The sequence below is a fragment of the Colletotrichum jinshuiense genome, chromosome 9, assembly GCF_051148585.1.
Source record: "Colletotrichum jinshuiense chromosome 9, complete sequence".
Taxonomy (NCBI): Eukaryota; Fungi; Ascomycota; class Sordariomycetes; order Glomerellales; family Glomerellaceae; genus Colletotrichum; species Colletotrichum jinshuiense.
In genome coordinates this window covers 3,818,482-3,843,024 of record NC_139316.1, presented here as the reverse complement: position 1 = coordinate 3,843,024, position 24,543 = coordinate 3,818,482, and the positions used below count along the sequence as shown (strand labels likewise).

The 24,543-nt window shown below is 50.4% G+C and overlaps 8 protein-coding genes across 8 annotated transcripts; 4 read left to right on the top strand and 4 right to left on the bottom strand.

Annotated features, from left to right (window-relative positions):
- Positions 1 to 864: 864 nt before the first annotated feature.
- EsH8_IX_001013 (uncharacterized protein) lies at positions 865 to 1,840 on the top strand (the record flags this gene model as incomplete). Its single annotated transcript, XM_083267349.1, has 2 exons — positions 865 to 1,369; positions 1,782 to 1,840. The coding sequence occupies 2 exons, from the start codon at positions 865 to 867 to the stop codon at positions 1,838 to 1,840; spliced, it is 564 nt and encodes a 187-aa protein (XP_083130914.1).
- Positions 1,841 to 2,097: 257 nt separating this feature from the next.
- Positions 2,098 to 5,123, bottom strand: EsH8_IX_001012 (bifunctional triacylglycerol lipase/ester hydrolase; the record flags this gene model as incomplete). The annotated part of the gene is made up of 2 exons (XM_083267348.1): positions 2,098 to 3,097; positions 3,898 to 5,123. The coding sequence occupies 2 exons, from the start codon at positions 5,121 to 5,123 to the stop codon at positions 2,098 to 2,100; spliced, it is 2,226 nt and encodes a 741-aa protein (XP_083130913.1).
- Positions 5,124 to 7,212: 2,089 nt separating this feature from the next.
- EsH8_IX_001011 (major facilitator superfamily domain-containing protein) lies at positions 7,213 to 8,830 on the top strand (the record flags this gene model as incomplete). Its single annotated transcript, XM_083267347.1, has 5 exons — positions 7,213 to 7,506; positions 7,556 to 7,570; positions 7,628 to 8,029; positions 8,086 to 8,272; positions 8,331 to 8,830. 5 exons carry the CDS (start codon positions 7,213 to 7,215, stop codon positions 8,828 to 8,830), a joined length of 1,398 nt encoding a protein of 465 aa, XP_083130912.1.
- Positions 8,831 to 9,250: 420 nt separating this feature from the next.
- Positions 9,251 to 10,363, bottom strand: EsH8_IX_001010 (pectin lyase fold/virulence factor; the record flags this gene model as incomplete). Its single annotated transcript, XM_083267346.1, has 3 exons — positions 9,251 to 9,676; positions 9,749 to 9,993; positions 10,057 to 10,363. 3 exons carry the CDS (start codon positions 10,361 to 10,363, stop codon positions 9,251 to 9,253), a joined length of 978 nt encoding a protein of 325 aa, XP_083130911.1.
- A 4,058-nt stretch (positions 10,364 to 14,421) lies between these two features.
- On the top strand, positions 14,422 to 15,557 carry EsH8_IX_001009 (Alpha/Beta hydrolase protein; the record flags this gene model as incomplete). Its single annotated transcript, XM_083267345.1, has 2 exons — positions 14,422 to 15,314; positions 15,362 to 15,557. 2 exons carry the CDS (start codon positions 14,422 to 14,424, stop codon positions 15,555 to 15,557), a joined length of 1,089 nt encoding a protein of 362 aa, XP_083130910.1.
- A 604-nt stretch (positions 15,558 to 16,161) lies between these two features.
- On the top strand, positions 16,162 to 18,707 carry EsH8_IX_001008 (glycoside hydrolase superfamily; the record flags this gene model as incomplete). Its single annotated transcript, XM_083267344.1, has 3 exons — positions 16,162 to 16,519; positions 16,572 to 16,881; positions 16,934 to 18,707. 3 exons carry the CDS (start codon positions 16,162 to 16,164, stop codon positions 18,705 to 18,707), a joined length of 2,442 nt encoding a protein of 813 aa, XP_083130909.1.
- Positions 18,708 to 20,027: 1,320 nt separating this feature from the next.
- EsH8_IX_001007 (fungal specific transcription factor domain-containing protein) lies at positions 20,028 to 21,509 on the bottom strand (the record flags this gene model as incomplete). The annotated part of the gene is made up of 1 exon (XM_083267343.1): positions 20,028 to 21,509. The coding sequence occupies one exon, from the start codon at positions 21,507 to 21,509 to the stop codon at positions 20,028 to 20,030; it is 1,482 nt and encodes a 493-aa protein (XP_083130908.1).
- A 1,240-nt stretch (positions 21,510 to 22,749) lies between these two features.
- Positions 22,750 to 24,312, bottom strand: EsH8_IX_001006 (sulfatase family protein; the record flags this gene model as incomplete). The annotated part of the gene is made up of 1 exon (XM_083267342.1): positions 22,750 to 24,312. The coding sequence occupies one exon, from the start codon at positions 24,310 to 24,312 to the stop codon at positions 22,750 to 22,752; it is 1,563 nt and encodes a 520-aa protein (XP_083130907.1).
- Positions 24,313 to 24,543: the final 231 nt, after the last annotated feature.

Here is a 24,543-nt window from a genome sequence, read left to right as displayed (position 1 = left end):
GAATTAAAGCATTCAGCTCGAATTGCTGCCATGGTTGGTGGGGAAGAGGGGAAGAAGTTCTACCCTCGTTCAGTCTCGGCCGGGGTTGCCTGCGAGTCAAAGCACGGCCGCCCACCCCAAATGCACGGGAAGTGCAGGTTACAGAACTTGGTTTCGCAAATCACAAAACTCATTTGGCATCCCATCTTCTTTACCACATCTGCGTCCCCCATGAAACACCAAAGCTGCTTCGGTGCAGCGGCACAACCGCTACCTTAGATGCGTCGAGTGTGTGGCTCTCCGACCCCCTCCCCTTCCCCCCTCTCAACGCAAATCAGAGAAAGCACTTTTGGCGAAGAGGAAACAAATGGGGATGAGGCGGTCAGGGAGCGCACGTTCACCCAAAGACAGCAAGCAAGCATGTCTTCTTTTCCTCCCGTCTTCGGTAACCATGACATGAGACCCAATCTGAGCATTTCCACCCTTCATTCGGAAACCTGCCGCCCACTTGCCCCATTTGGACATTTCTCGCCCTGTACTGTAGTAGGCCTACGCGAAGGTCCGAGGGGTGGCACCTCGGCCCCGTGAGTTTGACACGAGCCAGAAGTCAAACTGGCAAGACAAGAATGGACACCCGAATAAGAAGTGCATGGGTTCCACCTCGCTCGCAACGCCAGGTTGTCCAGAGACTACACCCCAGGACCCTTCTTTAGGTTGATCGCGACCGGACTACCACAACAAGCAATCTGTGATATGCTTGCAATCGTGCAACGACCATTCGGCCCATCTATCGACTAAGAGGGGACCGAAGCTTGATCAGAGCAGAATCGTATCGGAAGGCCGTCTCGCAGAACATCAGCGTCAACATCGGGTGGCCTTGTGGACATGGACAAGGACAACACTGTCAAGCGCGACATGGAGGAGTCGTGGGCACAACGTCGTCAAGAGAAAAACGCCCAAGAGAAGAACGCCGCCGCAGCTAATGTTGAAGCTTCCTTCTCTGCCGCCATAAAGGACGCCGCTGCGGGTAAAGCCCCCGACGCCAACGCGCTGCCCATCGACCCGAATCAACTTCTATCAGTCTTGGGGCTTCTGGGCGGCCAGACACAAGCGGCACCAACGCCAGGAATTCCAGCAGTACAAACTCCCGCCAACAGCTTGCCTCCAAATAACAATGCAAACGTTCCGACCGTCACTGTTTTCGTGACCGTGACTCCACCGGCAGCGACACAAACCGTCATGATTATGGTCCCCACGACTGTTACCGTGACCGCGATACCAGCGCCGGCTCCAGCACCACCAGTCAACAGCCCTCCGCCTCCAAAGACCAGCTCGCTGCTTCTACCTCCCCCAGTAAATAGTACGCCTCCTCCTCCGCCTCCTCCTAAGAGTACAGTACCACCGCCGCCTCCACCTGTGGCTGTTCCGCCACCATCTTCCCCGGCTGTCCCTCCACCACCTCCTCCGGCTGTGCCGCCACCGGCGGTAACAACTACACGGCCACCTCTGGCATCGGTTTCCGCACCCAAGGCCTCGGCATCGGCCTCAATGATGCCCAAGGGCGCAGGCGGCACTAATACGGGCGTTGTCTTGTTAGGTGTTTTTGCAGGCGTTGGTAAGCTTTTTCACTCTGATCTGGTCTCATCGAATATACACTGACACATAACGCAGCTGGTGTGTCTTTATTGATAATGGGTATATTTATCTATGGCTTGATTATTAGGCGAAAGAAGAGGACTGAAGCAGAGGTATGATTGAAATAGGCTCCAGAAGTTCATGTATACTGACTGACTCTGTTGTAGGCTGCCAGCGTCGCGAGTGCGCGAATTGGGAGGCCAATGCCGATTTGAATTGCGGTTAGAGAATTGCGGTAGATGTGGAACGGTGTTGAAACCAAATAGTCCAACAAGACGATTCAGTCCTATGTATAGGGTATCAACAGCAAGAGCAGGGAACTTGCCCTAACGGCAACTTGAATCGGGTTGATTGTAGACGCTACAGCTTGTCACCTTTATGTAGCACCATAAGCGTTCAATTTCATTTTACAACAATACAATAATTCTTGATTGTCTAATACTCTATAAGAAAAGTTGAGCAAGTCATACTCGCAGTCCAACTTCAGGATGTTGATTGAGCCAAGGGCCCGCAAACTTCCGCAAGCCATTCCGCCACTTTGGCAGCGATGACTTCACTGTTCTTCTCAGTTGTGCAGAAAGCGTGGGGGAGACCGACCTCGTCAATCTCAACCCGTGCCCATCCGTTTTTGATGTGCTTCTCTCGTGCGCCAATGAAATGGTCCCTAAAATGGTCGGCAACCCAATGATCCTTCTTTCCGAAAAAGAAGAAGAATCTCGGCGCGGTCCTTTTGCCCACATCTTCTTGCTCAACCTCCCAGAGCTCCTTGTCCCATTTGTCCTCGGTAATGACTCTCATCTCATCTTTGCCCATATGAAGTGCCTGCCACACACCATCCCGACTCTTCAGGAATTTGGTCGTCACATCTGCTGCCTTGGCCCCGAAGCCAAGTACGGTCCCCACGAACCAATGGAGCGCCCACGTGGGCATCAGGTTCAGGAACTTCTGCGCAACAACATGCGCCGTATTGTCAAGGAACGGCGTCGTGCGGAGGAGGTCGAGTTGTTTGCCGCTTGGTGACTGGGCGATGTGTGTGATTGTCGGGAAGAGCAACATGCCCGCATGGAGCTTGAGATGCGGCGCACGCGAGGGATCTTTCAGGTGGCGGTTGAAGATTTCAAGGGCGATGTAGCTACCTACCGAATGACCTGCCAGGATGACGAAGTCATACGGCTCGCCTTTCTTGCCCGGCGCGTTCCTTGATGAGTCGGTCCGCCTCAATGACGCCAAATGGTCAAAGACGGCCTCAATCTGATGTTCCAAGTCATAGGGCGGGCTCTCCTTGCTGAAAGGCTCATGGCTGTCGTCGCGAAACCCAAAAAGATCGCGGCCGTGGACATGGATCCGGCCTTCAGCCCAGCCAATGCGGGCCTTGAGGGCATCGAAGAAGTCGGTGTAGTAATCCACCAGACCCGGATTGCCCGGGATGAAGAAAAAAAGACCGTTCCCAGACATTTTTCTCTGCATGCACGCTTCGTTGAAGCTGTTTCGCAACGGAGCACGGCCTGCACGGATTTTGTCACCTCTGTGCCGTGGGTGTGGTGTCGTCTGATGTCGGAAAAAGGTGTAGGAAAGGAGGTTGAGTGACGGCAGATCCACCTCGGCAGTGGATCGTAGATTGCTAAGACGCGTTCTTTCGGGAACAGTTTTAGCGCCATGGATGCCCGGATCCGACCGCACGGAGGTAAAATAAAATAAAAACAAAACCCTTATCGGCGTTTAAATATTCGCCGGAAAAATGGGCTCCATGTCTTCTGCTCTGGGAATGAGTTACTTTAGAGCGTTTGAGCATAAGGAAGAAAATAAGAACAAATAGAAAAAAAGAATAAAAATGAACAAACCAAAGACCAACTCAATTATTGAAACCAATCTGCTTCGATTTCTATAACTCATCATATAAGTCTTACTTTGGACCATCTTGCCAGCAATAAATCTGCCAGCTCTTCTCATTGAGGCTTGCAATTTTATCGCTCCAAAAGCACACGACGAACTTCAACAGCCCCAATCTCAGACCTTGAAACGAAAACATGGATGCATCCACCCAAGTCTAAACTCGTGTTCCTCCTGTGTTAAGCCATTACGCCGGCCCTCTTCCAACCTGTAGTCTCGTTCACCTCGCTCCCGCTTCCTGTTTTCCCATTTCATATACAATGGTAAGCTGGTGCCAATGACAAGAAGACCCACGAGGCAACCAAAGTTGATGAAGTGGCCCTTCAAATATCTACGAAGACGCCGGAGTTAGCAGAACCCCAAAAAGGGACCACGGATATTGAGCTCACGTACCTGGGTGCCTCAGTTTTGACATATGTGAAAGAAGCGAGGAATGCAGCAGCATTACCGATCGACAAAAGAAATCCAAGCGCAATTGCACGCACATAATGTGGAGAGGCGTTGATACTGAGCCATGTAAGCGCCAACGGAGGCGTAGCATTAGCCGACATTGCAATTAAGAATGTGCCGGCATATTGAATTCTGATATTGATGAACAACGGAGGTGGTCCAAAGTTTGCGCCAATGATGAGAAGAATATAACCCAATATTCCGATCGTGCTACAAACGTTGAGCGGCAGTGCTGTCTTTCCAGACTTTCGGCTCCAGAAGCAGATGGCAATGGTAAACACCAAAGCGACGAGATTCGGAGGGGCTGTCATCAATGAAGCCTGGAGTCTCTTGTAGCCCATTGTTGATATGAGAGTTGGCAGGAACATGGCGTAGCTATAGATGGCTTCGATGGAAAAGAATCCTCCGACAGCCATGCTTACGGTGACAACATTAAAGATAGCGCTCTTGACTGCATCCCAGTTAAGGGGGTCTTTGCTGACTGGTGCTTGTCTGCTTGATTGTGAAGTCTCTATTGACTCTTGGCCAGCAGGCCACTGAGGCTCAAGGTAATGCCATCGATCTTGAGCACTCATGCGCTGCATTGCAAGTGCTCTTTCAGCCGAAGTCAGAAATTTCGCATCTGCAGGCGTGTGCGGCAGAAGGAACAAGAGAACGAGTCCGAGAATGACTGTCAAAGATCCTTCAATGAAAAAAATCCACGGCCAGCCGTCATAGCCGCGGACTTTGATTTGTCCAAGGCCACCTGCCATGAGACCGCCAAAGAAGCCCGCAAGGGCTGTGCTTGAGTAAAATAGTCCGACTCGAAGAATGAGCTCATCTGCGGTGTAGAAGAAGCCGAGGTAGATCAAGACTCCGCCGAGAAATGAACTTTCGGTCAAGCCCAGAAAGGCACGGGTAACACAGAGTCCCGTAAAATTTGTAACGAAGCCGCTACAGGTAGTGACAACCCCCCAAGCCATAATCAAAGACGGAAGCCATATGGCTCCGCCAACACGCCTGACTGCCAGGTTCCCTGGGATGTTGAAGATGATGTTGAGGATGAAAAACATCGCCAGGGCCGTGTTGAACTGATCGTTGACCAGCTGCAAGTCTCTCTCGAGGCCGTTGATACGGGCGAGGGCAATATTGCTCTTGTCGAGAAAGAAGAGGAGATGGGCCAAAAACATAGAGGGCAGCAGTCTGTTATCGAACTTGCGAACGAGGCATCTTCGGAGCTTCTCATTTCTCCCATAATTCGTTGGATCGATGCGTTCCCCTTCAACCCCACTGGTCGTATTTTTGAGGCTGTCAATATAATTTCCTCTGAATTGCGCACCTTGACTCCCAATTTCGACTCGGTTGTGATTGCTTGAGCCTTCGTATCCGACCAATGCGACGTTCCCAATGACATCTTCATTGCGAGCTCTGGATATGTCGGGCATGTCTTCTGTTATCGATAAAATAGTAATGGCGGTTGAATTAATTGAGTTTATGCTATTTAACCACCAGTAAATAGTAAGAAGGTTGGTGGGGATAATGATTACTAGATGGAGCAATATACCAGAATATTTACTTTTTCAAGACTGGCGACACAGTTTATTTTGTTTGTTTATTTGAAGTGTTCCACGCCGGACTGTCCTCTCGAAGGACACGGTTAATGCCAAGGAAAAGGGTCGCACCATGCTACCCATTGTCCTTTCAATCACGAAAACTCTACCGGGAAACAGCAGTGACTCGCACTTGACATTCAGAGTTGAGTGACGACGGTCTGCAGGTCCGGGTGTACAATGAGAGGCATCCATGACTTACAATGCAGGCTCGACCACCCACTTTTCTAGTCTTACTTCTCCATTTCTAATAAATAGCAGTTTACTTATCTTACCACGGAGAGGTATTAGATCGATCAACTGTCATTTCGTATACGAGCTTCTCGACGCCATCTTTCACCGAATTATAAACAAACCTGCTTGGCGCACCCGTGATTTGGAGACATTGGTTACCCCGTCACGCTCATCTGTTGCACTGCGACCTTGGCCAAGTGACACCGCGGATATATCCATGCATTGTTAAGGCGGGCGGGGGATTCAAGTGAAATATAACTCAAATAGGAAGACATTTCGGGGGACACAATCTGCACGCCATATCACCTTGTGTGTCAATCATGTCACCTGCCAAAACGATGGAGTTTAATTGGGCTAGTCTTCACATTGAAGAATATTGGTCACATCTGCTTTCAGCGTCATTTCCCAGTAGGAATATTGGAAATGAAACGTAGGTATCGCTTGTTTTACATAGAGCAGCAATTATTTACATATTGACTGGGTTTGCTGGCGTCCGAAAAGTCATCTGACAGACCGATTTGGGCAACGCCCTTGGAACTTTTCTTATGACGCACACCGCTGCACTTGCTCTGTGAAACGACACCCGGTTGGCCCTCTGCTCCGAGACTCTAGCACTATATTTTATCGTTCGTCGATACCAACAATGCTCTCTTTTCTTTTTCTTCCAGGCTATTCCGCAATCCGAGACACTCCATCCGGCAACTTCTCTGGTCTTATGGCGGATAACAGATATCCTTCTAGGATCAACTGACTTGATCTGCAACAATAAGTAGTTTAGATCGTCGTGATTTGTTCGCTCTTGTTGAATTAATGGTTACCTTCGAAGAACATACAGAATATCGTATGTGGTCCGAAAGAATCTGCAGGGGCCTTGTGCCAGACTACCCTTTTCGTCGAGAATTGTTATTCGACAATATGCCTGGTGCGCATACACGTATTGGGCACGATGGCTCTCCCTGCATCATTTCGAGAAACCTCTCAATCTTTCCTCTTCGTTTCGCGGATTCGTAAAGAGATACGGCCATCTATCGTCGAGACTTTTCGTTCAGTCTAGCGGGACGCGATTGATTCTCTTCCCGTGCGACGAACCAAAAAAACGAACGAATCAATGGTCTTCAAACCCGCATTCCCCATCAGACATTTATACCTATTAGTAATGAGCGCCCCGAGTGAACTCCGCCAAAAACTCCGCATAGGACTCCGAAAGTACTCCAGATCGGCCGGCTAATCATCGGGGCCAGGGCCCCGGCTTCCCCGCCCCGCTCACCCCAGTCGATTGAGGCAGCAGCCGCTCTATTTGAATAATTTCTCGCCGTTGACTGATAGTTCTGCCTTCTCTTGGAACATATCGCAAATGCCCTGAGTCGGCAAAGACGAAATCTTCTTATCACGCTGCGTTGCACCAAATTGTCTGTGCTCCTTCGACGCCGTCATCATGTCGCAGACAGCAACCGTGACTCGTTCCGAGACGCAGCAACATAAGCCATTTGGCTCAGAGGAGTACGAGCTCGGCCATCTCAGCTCTAGTCATGCTCGCTCAATTGGCGAGGTCTCGCCAAAGCGGGACGGGCCTGAGGAGAATCAGTTGTCAGATATCCCAGATGATACTCCGCCGCCACATGCCCACGGCGCCGTAGAACGATGGAATTCGCCAAAGGGGAATGTTGGAAGGCTCGGCTTCGCTTTCTTTTCTTTTATAATCGCCGGCATGAACGATGCGGCGGTTGGCGTATGTCATCCAAAACCCTGAACCGCAAGCACTCACTTACATTTCACAGGCCTTGATTCCATACGTATGCTCACTCCCCCATCCATCATGAGGCTCAACAACCGTTCTTATTTATAAACAGCTTGAAACCTACTACGACCTCAGCTACACCATTGTATCCCTTATCTTCCTGACTCCTTTTGCTGGCTACTCCGTCGCAGCTTTCACCAATGCCAGGATCCACCAAAAGCTCGGTCAGCGAGGTGTTGCTATTATGGCCCCTCTCTGCCATATAATCACCTACATCGTCTTAGCTCTACACCCGCCGTACCCAGTTCTGGTCATAGCCAACACGATCAGTGGCTTTGGCAACGGACTGACCGATGCATGCTTCTGCGCCTGGATTGGTGCCATGGACAAGGCCAACACAATCCAAGGCTTCCTACACTCATTTTATTCCGTGGGAGCCTTGATTTCTCCACTAATTGCCACGTCAATGGTGGTTACTGCCAAACTGCCCTGGTATAACTACTACTATGTCATGGTAGGTCAGAGGCTGCGGATATTTTGATGTAGTTATGTTGATGAACCCTCACTTAGGTTGGCGCATCCGTTCTCGAATTGGTTGGCCTTACAATCACCTTCTGGCCAAAGACAGGCGCCGTGTACCGCGCGGAACACGCACATGAGAACGAGGGAGCTGGAGGTGCAGGAACTAGAGTCGCTCTCAAGTCCAAGGTGACCTGGCTTTGTTCTCTCTTTTTCTTTGCCTACATGGGCGTCGAAGGTATGTCTCGAAGTATCATTTCAGGATATGAAAGGAAAGCGGTTGACACATTTCTCAGTTGGCTTGGGCGGCTGGATTGTTACCTTTATGCTGCGAGTCCGTAAAGCGTCGGCTTACGCATCTGGTATCTCAGCTACTGGCTTTTGGGCCGGCCAGGCTCTCGGTCGTGCATGCCTGGGATTCGTGACCGAGCGCTTCGGCGAGAGACTTTGCATCAGCATCTACCTCGCCATATGCATCGCCCTCGAGCTTCTTTTCTGGCTTGTACCGCAATTCATTGTCTCGGCAGTTGCTGTGGCATTCCTCGGTTTCTTCTTAGGGCCGATGTTCCCCGGCGCCGTTATGATGACGGCCAAGTTGCTTCCAAAGCACATCCACGTCAGCGCCATTGGCTTTGCCATGGCTATAGGCGGCACCGGTGGCACGGTCTTCCCCTTCATCATTGGTGCAATTGCGACTAGTAAGGGCGTTGCTGTACTACAACCTATTGTCCTATCGCTCATTGCCGTGGTTGCTCTTGTATGGCTTTGCTTCCCGCGCATTAAGAAGAAGGACTAGAACAACACTCTGGTAAGCCTACATCCGGATTATACGTCACGGCGCGGCTGGCGACGTTAGAAATAAAGCTCATCGCAGAAATACATTTTATAAGTTCTCTGGAAACTATCGAAGACAAAACCCAAATGGCCTCTACATCCACTGGAGTACTTGATGTCTTGATTGTATAATCTCACAAGGGAGGAAAGACAGGTAGACAGATAAGGAGTAAATCTTGTTCGGCCTACACGGTAGACAGCAGATTTATATACAATGCCTCCAAATATCCGGCTGTGGCGAGAGACTTGACCCCATATGTACACATTAGGGGCAATATATCAACAAGCCATCACTGCCACTCATATATACTGAGTCAAGTATTTACAAATAAAACAAGGAGCCATCCTGGCACGCTCAAAATACCGGGTCATATTACACCGATTACAACTTCTGGCCAGCAGTGCCAGGGATGGTGCCGGCGACCTTGGCGGAGCCGATAGCCGCGATCTTGTAGGGGAGCGAAGCGGAGGTGAGGGTGCCCTTGGGGGCAGAGTTGACGGAGCCACCGAGGTCAACATCCTCAGCAACGGCGTAGCCGGTTTCCTTGGAGTCGGCGAAGAAGATGGCCTCAGCAGGGCTGTCAGCGAAGGCGGTGCTCTGAACAAGGACCTGAGCGCCCATGCGGGTGTTGACACCGGTGAGGAGAAGCTTGTTGTAGTAGCTGTTGACGACGTGGACGGTACCGAAGCGAACGAGGGGAGTACGGGAGTTGATGTTGAACCAGTGGTTGTTGGCGTAGGTGACGTGGAGCTTGCCAGTGTCCTCGCCTCCGTTGCTGTCAGAGTGACCGACGAGGGATCCCTTCCACTGTATTGTTGTGTCAATATTTGATCCGAGCTAAGAACCACAATAGGTATCAGGTTTGAGGAAGCAACTTACGTGGTCGTGGAAGTAGACGTTGGAGACGGTGATCCAGTCGGCACCGTGAGAGACATCGAGGAGACCGTCCAGGTCGTCCTTGCCTCCGCTCAGGTCACCGGAGAGGTCGCAGTGGTCAACCCAGACGTTGGTAGACTCGTCAATGCCAATGGCATCACCGTTGGCGGCCTTGACACCGCCGATCTTGAGGTTGCGGATAATAACGTTCTTGACCTGGCGGACGTAGAGACCGACGTTGCTCAAAGCTGTTGTAGTATCAGCATCAGAGTCCTCGTAAAGGTGCTTTGAGAAAGAAACGGACTACTTACAGCTACCCTTCTCTCCAATGATGGTCTTGTCAGAAGAGACGCGGACCTTGGCGCTGCCGGAGATAGCGCCGGAGACGATGATAGTAAGGGGTCCCTCCGTCTTGGCGGCGGCGACGAGCTCATCGACGCTCTTGACAGTAACGGTATCACCACCGGCACCACCAGTGGTACCACCGTTCTCTGTGCAGTAACCGATAGTGCAAGCCTCGGCGGCCTGGCGGCGAGCAACCTCGTTCCGGGCGCTGAGGATGTTGGTGGGCGAGGCCGCGGCCAACGTGGCCATCAAGGCAACAGCGGAGAACTTCATTTTGGTGATAGGTTGTTGTTTTGATTTAGTCAAAAGAAGATGTGAGAGTACGAATTGAGTGACTAGCACTTGCGAGGGCTGCAGAATAGGACTAAGTGAAGAATGAATGAAAGACTGTGACTTGAAGTCGGAGAAGCGATGGAGGGCCAAAGGAACTGATGGTCCGACTCGTTCGATAGCAATCCTCTTATATAGAAGATTCAAGCTTAAGTCTTGGCTTCTTAGTTAGATTATAGATGGTGTCATTCAGGATGCTTGAAGCGCAAAGCAGGTTACCCCACGCCGACAACTCTACTTCCGCTCCAGTGCAGCTTTACGAACCACATGCAGTCCTGGTCTCCATCCAAGCCCTGCTTATTTCCCATCTGCGAGAGCCGGGATAGCCTCACCACCATTCAAGGGTATCGGATACACAGGACGAAAATTCCGTGGACGGAGCCCTCACTGTTGGCACACGCGACGCAAGGTGATTGGTCTCAAACGAGACGGTCACATTGAGATGACCGGCGCGAGTAAGGTCGGATCATGTCCTGATCCATCCCAAGTTGACCAGGGCGCCAGAACCAGGTGACTGGGCATGGCTTGACGCCCTAAAGAGGGCGAGTATAAAGTGGAGTAAACTGTCCGTTTACAGTTTGGCGGTGTTGGGATTGTGGGATTGCAAGACAAGAGAAAGCGCCAGGATCGGGAATAGGCTCATTCGGCAGGTTTGCTGCTAACTCGCTAGCCCAATCCACTCCATGCAGAATAATGGGCCAGACAGCCCCCATCTGGGCAGCATTCGTAGAAAAGTTGCAGGTTTGACCCTGCGCTATAATTGCCAGATCATGTGTTTTGGATGGGTGGTTGAGAGACTTTTGCGCGCGGCACTCCAGATAGATGAACGCCAAGATTTTGTGTAAATGAACGATGGCCGGCTGTTGGAGGAATAACTAGAAGCAGAGCGTCTCCGTGCAGGTACAGAGGGAGCCGTCGCCTATCTAAGCAGATGACTTGCTGATCGATTGGGGGTTTATAGACGTGCGGGGATCATCCCTGGCTCTCGGCAACATGAGACATGAGACAGCTGCCACCACTCCGCAAGAGCATCATAATAGACAGTAGGCAATGCTCAGGTTCTCAACTATAGAGCAGCAGAAACGCGAAACAAGACTTTTGCAGCTTGCTTCCCTGCAAGCTTGATGGAGCTTGCCCGTAACTATGTTCGTAGTAACTCTAGGCAATCAATTGACTGACAAGTTTGTGAGTGAGAGGGGCGGTGACTGAGCTGTGCATCTACCCGCAACCTTGGCACGGTGCATTCTGAGAAAGGGGGATTGGCCGCCAAGACTCAGAATATTGGCATACTGCATTGGCAAACTCTCCTTTCCAACTGCCACTCGATCTGACTGCCCGCTCCACCTTTTTTCATCTCTCACCAAGTAAGAATGTTCAGCACGCGGTACTTCACCCATCTGAATCTGCTTCTGTAGTCTCCTCGGCTCCCATCAGTCCAGCCGAAACAATTGCGCCAAGAGGTTTATAACGATCCAATCTTGGCACTCTGCAATGCAGGGTATTGTTACATGAAAATCAAACAGTTCGTATTCCAAAGGCGAAAATCCACAGTACTAGCATAATCAGGAGTTGTTGTGGCAAAGGAGATTGATTGTAAGAATTGCGCGCCAAAGGGGTTTCTTGGGCTGTGTCAAGGGGCACGTGGATGTCTAAGAACAACTTCGGGCGCAGCTACGCAGACGCAACACGACGCATCATGACGTGAGTTTTGCTGCAGCTGACGGCCAGCGACGACGACGTACCCCGTTTCCCCCAGCTTTTTCTTGCATTTCTATCCGTGCTGCCGCCCACTAGCTGATCTGCAGCTTCCAGTACCGAAGCGGGCCGGGAGTGTAGAATTGCCGTCCAATCCTCGAATCCCCAAGGCAAATTCAAAAGTCAAACATGCAGCGATTCCTAGACTTTGCCAATTTGCCATCGATTTCGGCTCACTCATTTCTTCCCGCACAGCCCGAGTGAGGCTGTGATCATCGCGGCTGATGTTTTTCGCACGAATGGGACAAATTCCATGCTAGCCGACGAGCCATACGGAATAACCACCGACAAACCTCAGAGAGGAAGGAGGTTACATGCAAGGATTACATGCACTTACGCATCCTGCTGCCTCGCACGCGATACCCTCTCAGCATTAGATTGTGTCTGCTCTCTTGACTCGGACACCAACTAAGTGTCGATTGATCTTGGAAGGTCAATTATGTTGGAAAACCACCAATAACGATGCCCTCATCTCCTCCTAGACCCTAGACCCGCGTTGGCGAAGCACATCAAATGACGGGACGAACGCAGGGAGGAGAAAGCTTGGCTGGGCTTGAATTCGAGTCATTAATCAATTTACGCAGTGAAATATGCTAGAAAAGGTTCTTGGGTTCATCTATTCTGTAAAGCAAATTTATCCGTTGGGGACCACACTATAGAGAGAATATGAATCTGCCCACTTCTTTCCGTTTCTCGCCTCCACTAAGATTGAATAGATTGGACTTATTGGCTACGAACGCTCGGCCGAAACTTTCAACTCATTGTTCTGTATGGCAAAGTCAGATATAGTAATTGCATTCTAGCAATCGAAATTGTCAAGTGTAAGATTCGATGGCAATGTATGAAAATTAGGTAAGAGTCGGATGATTTTACCTTGTTCGTGATTTCTTTCCAGCTTCTGTTCTCGTTATTTCTTTTACTGAAATATCCTACCTGTTCAATGATTGTTTGACGGCCAAATACATCGTATATACGAAGTAAACTGGCACATACCGTTGATTGGTACTTAATAGAAACCTTCCGTCAAGCCAAATCACGTTTCGGCCACCGATGAGCAAGAAAAGCATTCCAAGAGACAAGTGTCGATTTGGATCGCTTTTTTCTTGATTTTTTTGTTTTATTTCTTACAGAAAATATAAGCCAGAAGGTCGACCCGGCGGGTTGGGAGCCAATTGGCGTTGGTGCTCCCGGAGAAAATCGGCTTCATTTTTTGTATACTTTTGCCAACTGCGATGTCCGAGAAGGTTGGAGAAACTCAAACTCGTTGCCTAGCAGTATCGCATATTGATACATTGCTTCTATCATTCACAAGTTCTTTTTTCTTTACCCTCCATACTCATCTATGAGATTCCATGACAGTTCCAACAGTTTGATGGGTTCTCTTCCCCCCCTTCGTCGTAAAGACAGCAAATGGCTCATCTGATTAATTATCAAGCTTTTACTTGCTAGCGCAGCCCACCTTTGACTTCAAATCAACAAGAGCATGCCAGAAAACTCCAAGAATCCCACTTCTTTGACCGAAGCCCATCGACTTCTACGAGTTACAAATCATTCCCTGCCGCGTTAGCTTCAGCATCACTACGATATACATGGCACATGATCATCTATTTTTATTTAGTTGTTAATGGATGTTCCCATATGTGGTCGGCCGGCTGTCTGGCGCGGGTGCGAGTGTCTGCGTCAGGAGAAGGTTAGAACACTGTACCGGTGCTTAAAAATTCCTTTGTTTTCTAATCACCAAGTTAACAGCTTAGCTATAAAATTCCTGTGGTGTCACGTTTGCTTCCTAGTAGAGTTTCACTGTCGCAGGTTTCAGCCACTCGGGAAAATGCGTCTTCCACTATTGGTCATTCTCCAATATAACTACGGCCCAACAGACTGTTTCATTCTCACGTAAAGTAATGGGAATTGTGCTAGTTTCACCGAAAAATATCCGTAGCCATCTAAACCTATCATTGATTATCTTAGGTTATCGGAACTCTAGTTTGGAGATAGCGGCCTGCATGATAATTGCGGGGTCTGGTGCTCCCGGCTTGGGTCGGCTGACTAGTGTTTCCCCTCTTGTGGCCGGCGGCGTGTTGATGACGATAGATAAGGGTGTTGGTTCCTCGATTCCAGGCTACGTTCTCCTCTTCTAGGATAAAGATTATTTACTTTGTTAAGATAGAAAGCTCTCTGTGCCAACTCAATCTAGGTTGACATTGTCGTTCTTCGATCGTACCCAACGCCCTATCTTCCAACACACCATGGCCGATATCAAGAAGTTCAAGCTCGGTGACTTTGAGCTCCAGAATGGTGGAACATTGCCTCAAGCTTGGATCGCATACAAGACCTTTGGCGATCCTTCGCTTCCGGCTGTCATTTACCCGACTTGGTTTTCCGGTGCCATATCTGACAATGAGTGGCTCGTTGGCGATGACAAAACTCTAAACCCGACACAGTATTTTATTATCATCCCCGCCCTCTTCGGTAATGGGCAGTCCATAAGCCCATCCAATTCAGAGATCAACCCGTTCCCCGACGTCACCATCTACGATAATGTTCGGGCACAGCATCAACTCATCACTCAGGAACTCAAGATCAATCATGCGAGAGCAGTCTTGGGATGGTCTATGGGCGCTGCTCAGTCTTATCAATGGGCGACACAATACCCAGACTTCATGGACATTTGCGTCCCTTTCTGCGGCGCAGCTAAAGTTGCGCTTCATAACCAAGTCTTTTTGGAAGGCGTCAAATCAGCACTCCTGGCTGCAAAGAAAAAAAGCTCAGCTGGAAGCGCCAAAGGATGCATCGAAACGGCCGAAAGCAAGTCCGCCCGCATCTGGTCCGACGAGGAGAAAGAGGTAGGCCTGAAGGCATTCGGCCGTGGGTATGCGGGCTGGGGGTTCTCACAGACATTTTATCGACTTGAGCTCTACAAGAAGCATTATAAGGCCAAGGACCTGGAGGATTTTCTCCAGAGCTTCTGGGAGCAATGGGCGCTAAGCAAGGATCCTGAGAACCTGCTTGTTATGATTTATTCGTGGCAGAGTGCCGACGTGAGCAAGCAAGATCCATACAATGGTGACTTCAAGAAAGCCATGGCGAGTATCAAGGCCAAAACCTTGGTGCTGCCCTCCAAGACCGACCTTTACTTCCCGTAAGAATTCCCTTGCAAAGATGAAGAGCTTTCGCTGACAGAGGTAGGCCTGAGGATTCCGAACATGAATTAGCTTGCATGAGTGATGGCGTTGGGGAATTAGCTGTTATCCCATCCGTCTGGGGTCACTGGGCTGGAGGACCCCCCGGGAATTTTGACGATGTCAAGTGGTTGGACGACAAGTTGAAGAACTTCTTTTCCACCACCCCGAGCCGGGAATCGAAGGAGTTGCCAATAAGATAGAGGGGATAGGAACTTTTAAACAATGGCAATGGCAAGTCCCTAAACTCTCCACCGAGTAACCAGATCAATGGTTGCAATCAACTTGTCGCAAAGTCACGTATTTAGCCACAACTACCTAAGCACGTCGAAAAGCGACCTTATTTCAGTATTTCCCTCTTTCGGTATATTTTCTGCAATTTGCCCGAAATCAGCAATTGGATGAAAAGACTTCGATATCTTATATCAAAACTTCCTCTGTTTCTGTTCCGAGAGAAAGAGAGAAGGGTACAAGTATGGAGAGGTGTGTTGTAAATGAGCCAACAGCGGTTGACCAGCATTAAATCTCTTTGCCGATGTATATTTGAGAGCTTTTTATCCCATTTTTAAAACATCGGACCGCTTCGATAACTCATATGGCGCAATTTGGTCGCGTAGGAGAAAACAGGACTGCAACGGTTTTTCACTTGTCCTCTTCAGGACTACCGACCGACATCCGAGCTGCCATCCCGAAGTCCCGGTCTACCAAGTGGGGTCGCCGATTTCACCTTGCTTGCCGAACTCGAAGGTGGGCCAAACCACAATGACGTGCTTCGATTTTGATTGATATAAGCTTTGTTTTGGGACAATGTTTCAACTGTTTGTCGTAAGCGCTCGCTTTCAATCGAATTATTACCAAGACTCTTTTCTAGAGCTGGTCGAAATCACCGCTGAAATGGTGAAGCTAGCGACCTCGTTCTTTGCTGTCGCTCTATGCCAGTTGACCGGTGTTTCTTCTGCTGTTTCACTGTCAAATGGCTCGGTATACCTGGATCCAAATCGTTCTGCGAAGGAGCGCGCCGATGACCTCGTTCGGCTCATGACGTGGGAGGAGAAGGTTGGCCAGCTGGGCGGCATTCGACGACTTGCCGAGACGGTAAATGGAAAGCTTTCATTTAACGAAACTTCATTTGAGGAAATTAGAAAGACACAGAATGGCCAAATCGGTTCGTCTATGTCATGCCCCAGCTATTAATGTTTGTCACTAAAGCATCTCAGGTTTCGGCGCACCTCAGAATTATGCACACGAACTTTTGCCAATTGCCAACAAGGTCCGCACGGAGCAGATCAACAGCACTAGGCTTGGCATTCCTTACATCACGATTGCCGATTCCGTTAGCGGACTGATGATCTCCGGTGGCACCCTCTTCCCGGGCGCCATCTCCATGGGCGCAACTTGGAATATTCCGCTCTATGAGCAGGCTGTTGCAGCTATCCGGGACGAGAACATGGCAGTCGGCACTCACTGGGTTCTCTCACCTGAAGTTGACCTCGCCAAAGACCCCAGAAATGGCCGAAATGGAGAAATGTATGTATTGTTTGACTTCTTGGTATTTACATGTTTCTAACCGCAGTTTTAGGTTCGGCGAGGATCCGTATCTTGTTGGTGAATTTGCTACCCACTACATTAATACAATGCAAGAGAAAGACGAGAACGGCTTCGTCAAGGTGGCCACGACTATAAAGCACTGGGTATACGGGTCCAGTAGCGGAGGCGTCAACACTGCCAGCATGCAAGGCGGCTTGAACCACATCCTCAACGATATTGGTGCTCCCTATGTCAAAGCGATCAAAGAGGCTAAGCCTTTGTCGCTCATGGTTTCCTACGCAAGTGTGGACCAAATCCCGATGTCTATGAACAAATATCTCAACAAGAAGATTCTTAGAGACTTGCTGGGGTTCAAAGGCCTGATCATGTCTGATGCGGGTTCCATCCGGAACATGTATACACAGTCAAAGGTTGCCCAGTCGTTCTCAGATGCTGGCCTAAAAGCTATTCGCGGCGGGTTGGAACATGAATTGTCTCCTCGACCTCCTTCCGTCTTTCCTACACTGATTAGCTCGGTCAACAACAGCGAGATTGCGGATCTTATCAACGAGTCAGCACGAGCGATTCTTGAGGTCAAATTTGCCACCGGCACCTTCGATCTGCCACTCCCCTCGGTTGAAAAACTAAACTCGACACTTCGTAATGAAAAGCATCTAGAAGTCAACCGCAACATTTCTCGTGAGGCCATTGTGCTGCTCCAAAATGACGGCACACTACCTCTACGACGTAGCAACACATCTCAGATTGCTTTGCTCGGCCCTTACGCCGACATTCTCAACACCGGTCAATATGCCGCCAATAACGCTTCCGACCCTTCCTACGGAGACACATTCCGCCGCAGCCTAGAGCGAGAGCTTGGTGCTGAGAATGTTAGATTTGTCCCGGGTGTCGATATTCTCAGCACAAACGACAGCTCTGGCATCGACAAAGCCGTGTCGACTGCTATAGAGGTCGGACAAGCTATTATCGTTCTTGGATCCGGCTGGGGATCTTTCGACAACTCCTTTGAGTCACTGCATCGGACCGATGGTGAGGGTTTCAGTCATCCTGACCTCGGCTTCCCCGGTTTGCAACAGCAGCTTTTAGACGCGGTCCTCGACGCTGGTGTGCCGACAGTCCTAATTCTTAGCAGCGGCCAGACCTTCTTACTTAACGAGTCAACCAAGCGATCCAAGGCAATCCTCCACTCGTGGCTTGCAGGAGAGTTCACTGGAGATTCTCTTGTTGAGATCCTCTTCGGCGACGTCAACCCCAGCGGCAAGTTGACCATTACGTTTCCCGAAGCTGACGGCGCCTTCCCTGTCGCTTATGATTACTTCCCTTCGGATGACGAAGGCGGCTTTGGCACTGCGACAGAGTTCGATTGGCATTTTCCGGAGCTGACGCGTTATGCGCCGATGAGGTTTGGCTTTGGTTTGAGCTACACCACTTTCAACATTTCCTCTGCATCCATCCAATGTCACTCAGACGGCAGCAACATCACTGGGTCATGTGGCGAGAATAGCCAAGTGACTGTGACTTCCACAGTGACCAACACAGGCGATGTTTCTGGCCAGGAAGTCGTGCAACTTTACTACCGACCCGAGTACACTCAGATCGAGTTTCCGGTTATGAAACTTATCCGCTTTCAGAAGGTAGAGGTTGCAGCCGGGGAGTCCAAACAAATCAGTCTAACTGTGCCATGCAAAGAATTGGGATATTTCATCGACGGAGAGTGGCATGTTGAGACGGGTCTTTACAACTTTTGGGTCGGAAACAGCGCCAGAACCGAGGATCTTCAGGGACTGAACGTTACTTTGACATGATTTCCTCGCGGTAATGCAAGCTATGTTGTTCAACAGTCTGTTGAAAAATAATACTCTTACAAATTCATTCTATGTAAAAAGTAATAGGCAGCCCAATATTGGAGCGCAGTCAAATGCCAGTTTCCATATCGATCGTTTAGGGTTAAGGACATCCTTTCCATCCTCAGGCAAGGCTCGTTGCTGCATAATGAACCTTGGTAATTGAGGGTGCGTCTTCTCAGATGTCAGCGAATGTCAAGATTTGTACAAGTAAAACTTATGCCACATACCCCCAGATCTGCGAATCTAAACCCAGTTTTAGCAGCAGCCGTCGAGCTCACACTCCACGTTATTGTTCGGCTTTCCAGGGCAAAAGTTTAGCCTGGCGCATGCTCCACAGTCCACGCCACGACGGCCGGGCTGGCTGAGGGCGGGAGGCACATCGGTGTCAAGAGCGACAGCGGCAACTGAGGCGACGAAAAAGATAACGGCAGAGAACTTCATATTGGAGGGACTTTAACCGGAAAGCCTAAGGTAGGAATTAAAGAGTAATAGTTGGGGTATGAGATGGAAGAATGATGTGTATTGGTTTCTGATAATTTCGTACTATTTTCACGGGTGTTCAGTTGATATTTATTCTCTCCGAGCATCGTAGCCTATACAGGTTACATGAGTCTGAATTTCATGGCCGTGATTTTGAGTCATGTTGGCAGGGGATATGAGACGACAGCTGACAAGAGACAGAAATCTTAGAGACAGGAAATGCCGAGAGGTGGGCTGAAACGCACATAGGTTACAGACAGGAGGGGCATTGTAGAGTAGAATATGACAGCTTCCATCGCATGAGTAACGTACGGGAGTGCAAAACCTTAAATTCAGCTGACGAACCACCTTCTTGGACGCTTAAGGTAGTGTCCCAACAATTCGGGTCCTTTAACACGTCGGGTAGGTAGGCGCAAGTGTATCAAGTTGTCCCAGTTGCAACAAGTGCAACAGGTGTACCCACCATCTTGACATCGCAGTGGCTTGTGCTGGTTCCCCATGTATGTGCCATGGTACTCGTGCAACTATGCATTTCAACCCGCCGGCAGAGTCTCGCCCAACCAACAGTTACAACGACAGAATGCTGGTCGAATAGCGTTCAGTGCAAGATGAATAGAATTGCGTACCCTGACTCTTTTCGATGCGGGCCCGCTGGTTTCATCGAATCTGTCAGGGTGCTGTTTGGTAAAGGATGCCATTCTGCATGTGCCTGCAACGTACGCAATGCTGGCTTCTTGAAAGTTTTCCAGGCTATTTTTGCGAAGGCCGAGACCGACAGTCGGTTGTTCGAAACTAGGCCTACGGCGTCCGTCTTGTCGTGACGGGGGACAACCCGATAGTTGACATGGACGAAGAGTATCCATCCACATCATCCTCGTCGGTAAAGTCGGCCTGTCTAAGAAGGCTGTGGATTGCCAACCGCTGCCTTGCTTTTGCTGCCTCTGAGAGCTGCTGTTCTAAGTTTCTTCTACCCTCCTGGAACTCTGGCGAAGAAAGGCCGCCGATGCCAGTCTCCTGAGGCGCATGCCCTTTCATTAGGCGCTCCATGTCTTCAATGATGGGGTTCACCAACGCTGACGAGGGGAAGAATCGCTTGAGTGCGGCAAGACACAGACCTGCGCGGCTCATTGAGAACTCTGGTGAGGGGCAGCCTGGCGCCCTTGCAGACCGGGATATGAATAACAGCAGTCTTGTGGCATGATAGGCGCAAATAGCCGTATCGAATTCGAGAAGAAGGCGGTTCATGCTATATTGGTTCAGATTTGTTAATATCTGGATGATTGTGGTAGCGTGCTTCAGGCAGCTCTCCTCTGCTGCCGTTACGTAGGCGTCATCCACAGCATCAAGGACCACACGGGGTGCCGCTTCCGGATAGCCCGGAAGTAAAATCCGATACAAGTCGCAATGCGCTTGGTGGAATGAAATATGCATGAACATCCTTCTTCTCAACCACCGGTCGCTGAAATGGGATTGGATTTGAGACAGAGAGAACTCCGTGCCATCCGGCATCAGAGACCCAATCTCAGCCAAGTCTCTTTCAACGTCACTGATGAGTTTCGTTAAAGGCAAAAACGGCTGGTCGCAGAGCGCAACGCCTCTGGTCAACTTCATGATATCCCGCCGGATAATCTCCAGCCTCACGTATAACCTATAGCAGCTGCCGTCGCCCGGTTCTCCATCGGCGCAGAAATCGTCTTCAGCCGAGGGAAATTGCAGGTATATCGTCTCAATGGGACATGCTTCAAACTCTGGTAAACCAACTGAGAAGTATCGCTCTGTAATCTTGAGAGACCACATGATCCTTCGGCGCACCTCTTGCGCGACAAAGTCTAGATCAGGTCGCTCATGATTGAGACGCATGGCCGCGGCAAAGCGGGCAGCAGTGGCCATAAGCATAAACGCCCGTTGGAACTTTCCAGTCTCCATCTGATAGTGGATAATTAGCAACAGGGCCTGCAGCCGTGGTATGGTAGGGCTTTCGAGTTGTTGCCAGATTCTCCGCTCCGCCGTCTGAACCCAGGATGTAGCCCGGTCTCGCATCTGGAGATCCGAACCAGTGTGTAGGGTCGCCAGGGCACAGATGGCATACGCCAGTGCCGGGTCGATCTTCCCCTCATGACAGCGCTCCCTTGTCGTCCCAGGATGCAGAAACGCATGAGATGGAAGTGGGTAGACCTTCTCGAAGAAGGTTTCGACGGAATCGGCAAGATAGTGGCCAATCTCAACCCCGCAGGCCTCGTCCCCCTCTGTGGATGTGCTTTGCGGGGAAGGTGCGCGCATCGTGCGCATAGGAGTTGGATACTCGCATTCTCGGCTGTGGCGCTTGCAGTTCGTGCATTGCGGCGATGTTCCGGAGCAGCGTACTTTCTTGTCCCGACAAGCCCGGCACGCTCTCGTGCCTCTAAGCCGTCGTGGTTTGGACAAAGTCTGCGGTTGCTGACCAAGAACCGGAACGTTTCTTCCATTTGCAGCGATTGAATAAGAACAGTCGAGACGAAGGCGGGCGCAAGTTCCACAGCACTGCTCAGTGCCTCCATCACATCGGACCTGGGTCAAGTTAGCCGAGAAGGCCCTGCGACGTATGGGGAGATAGGCCCTGCGGCCCACGTTAACGAAACCACCGACCTTCCGCCATCGGCATTGGGAGCATGTCTGACGCGGTGTGCCTGGGCCACCTTGAAAGCAGCCGACGAGTGAATCCATTATCTTCTCGTTGAAACAGTGGCATCCTGGCACATCATCTTTGTTCCCGACTCATGTTACTGCACCTGCCGCAACGCGACCAATTTGTTGAGCCCGAAGTAGGTAGTCAATGGAGGCAAATGTGTTGATGAAGGTTGGAAGCACACATCTGGGCAACCGCCTGATGATCCGACGAACTAACTGTCAAAAAGCGTCTTGCTTGCGTCTTCCCACATGACGTCCCGTACCCTGTGTGCCGGGCCTCTTGGGACGATATTGTGGGTTTTTCTGCCATTATGGGTATGCGGGGAGCTCGCACTTCGCCTACTCAGGTTAGTTTGCCATGACGCGAGGAGTGGATAGGGTAACGACATCCAAGATGGATCTGGGTGAGCCAAGCAGGAACTGGCATAGGTAATCAATAATCCTTGCCGTTTAACACCGCTCTCGCCCAATTTTCGGGATGGTTCAATTGTCACACAACCAACTGTCATATCCGTTTCGCAAAGCTGCAACAACCAGATCTAGAAATGCCATTTATTCATCCAAACTGGTACAACACATCGCATTCACCTATTACTGAATACCCTTAGTTCCGACATCCATTTCCTCTGGCAACGAGAACGTGTTTCTGCTCTGTGCTTTACTATAACGTTCCGAAGCCTGGTTTCAGTAACCCGCGTTGCTCGACTTCGCAACGCATCTTTCTTGTAAACCCTTGAATACAACCGGCTGGAGTTTTTTATGGCTCAATCATCCCACGGGCGTGAATAATTCCTGGTGCGAGAGCAAAAGGGTCTGTGATTAAAACCATGTGCTTTCTTACTTTCAAAGCGTCTCACAACTTACTCGCCAACTCCAATGGCGCATCCGTCTCACCAGTCCTGGGATGAACGGGTTCATCCCCGATCTGCTCCATTTTCAACTCTAGTAACCTTGTCATGTTCTTCACAACCTCTGCATACTCCGGGTCATGGTAAACGTTGAATAGCTCCAACGGGTCCCTTTCGCAATCAAATAATTCCCACTCCTTGTCGCTCTCGCCGCCCGGTCTCGCGCCCTTGATATCCAATGGCTCGTTGTACCAGTAAATCAGCTTATACCGCTGGTCTCTGACGCCGTAGTGCGCGTAGGCATGGTGGATAATATCGTTGTGCATCCAATAACGGTGGTATGCGATTTGCTGCCAGTCGGCTGGCGTCTCCCCCTGGAGCAACTTGCGGAAGGTCTCCCCCTGCATATAGCTGGGTATGCGAACATTCGCGAAATCGAGAAACGTTGGCGCGAAGTCGACGTTACAGATGATGTCGTCGCAAACTGAGCCCTTGGCAATAGCCGCAGGGTACCGAACAAGGAACGGCATCTGGAAAGACTCCTCATACATGAAGCGCTTGTCGAACCAACCGTGCTCGCCAAGGAAGAAGCCTTGATCGGACGTGTAAATGACAATCGTGTTCTCTGCCAGTCCATTCTCATCGAGATAGTTGAGCATGCGTCCAACATTGTCGTCGACGGACTGGATTACGCGAAGGTATCGCTGCATGTACCGCTGGAACTTGAAGTGCGCGAGATCCTCTTCGCTCTTGAAGGTGAAAACTGTGCCATCCTCCTTGTCTATCAGCCTCTTGGCGTCTGTTGGGACTTTACGCTGTGCAGAACCCGACTCCTGCACCACCCGCTCGCCAATTTTGTTTCCGCCGTCGGGCTGCACGAGCCCCAGGTCTTGATATGTCATGTCCTCGGCCACCCGCATCTTGGCAACCTTTGCAGCCTTCGCGCGGTTCTTGTAATCATCGTCATAAGTCTCGGGCACGCGGATCGGGTCGGTGTAAAGGTTCTTGTGCTTGGCGTCGCATTCCCACGAACGGTGCGGCGCTTTGTGGTGACACATTAGGAAGAATGGCTTTTTCGTGTCTTTGGTCTCTGAGATCCAATTCAGGCACTTGTCGGTGATGATGTCCGTGACATAGCCCTCCTCAACCTTCTCCCCGGACGACTCGATGAACTCGGGATCCCAGTAGTCTCCCTGTCCGGGAAGAACTGACCAGTAGTCGAAACCTGTCGGCTCGTGCGCTTTGCCCTCCCCCAAGTGCCATTTGCCCACCATCGCCGTTCGATATCCACCGGTACGCAAGTGTTTGGCGACATTGGGCAGGTGCTTGTTGATATCGTCGTTCAATGTCATGACGCCGTTGACGTGGTTGTGGGTGCCTGTAAGAATGGCCGCCCGGGACGGCGTGCAGATGGAGTTGGTGACATAGCAGTGGTTGAACTTCATGCCCTCCGTCGCCAGGCGGTCTATGTTCGGAGTGTGGTTTATACCAGCTCCGTAAGCACTGATTGCTTTGGACGCATGGTCATCGGCCATAATGAACACAATGTTGGGTCTGGAATCTGCCATGTTGGAGGTCTGTGGCTGGATATCGGCTATGAAGCAGGTTTCGATGGCGAAAGAAGGTGAGGGAAACACGCAAGTCAGGCAAAAGACGCGTCGAGCTCCTTTAAGGCACCTAGAGTAAATGGGGTCTTCGATAAAGCTTAAGACAGCTCCGATCCTGCAGCACCAAAGCCCCTCCAATGCCCCCACCTTATTGTCACTGCATCAATGCCCCTCTTTGACACAGAGGGACCT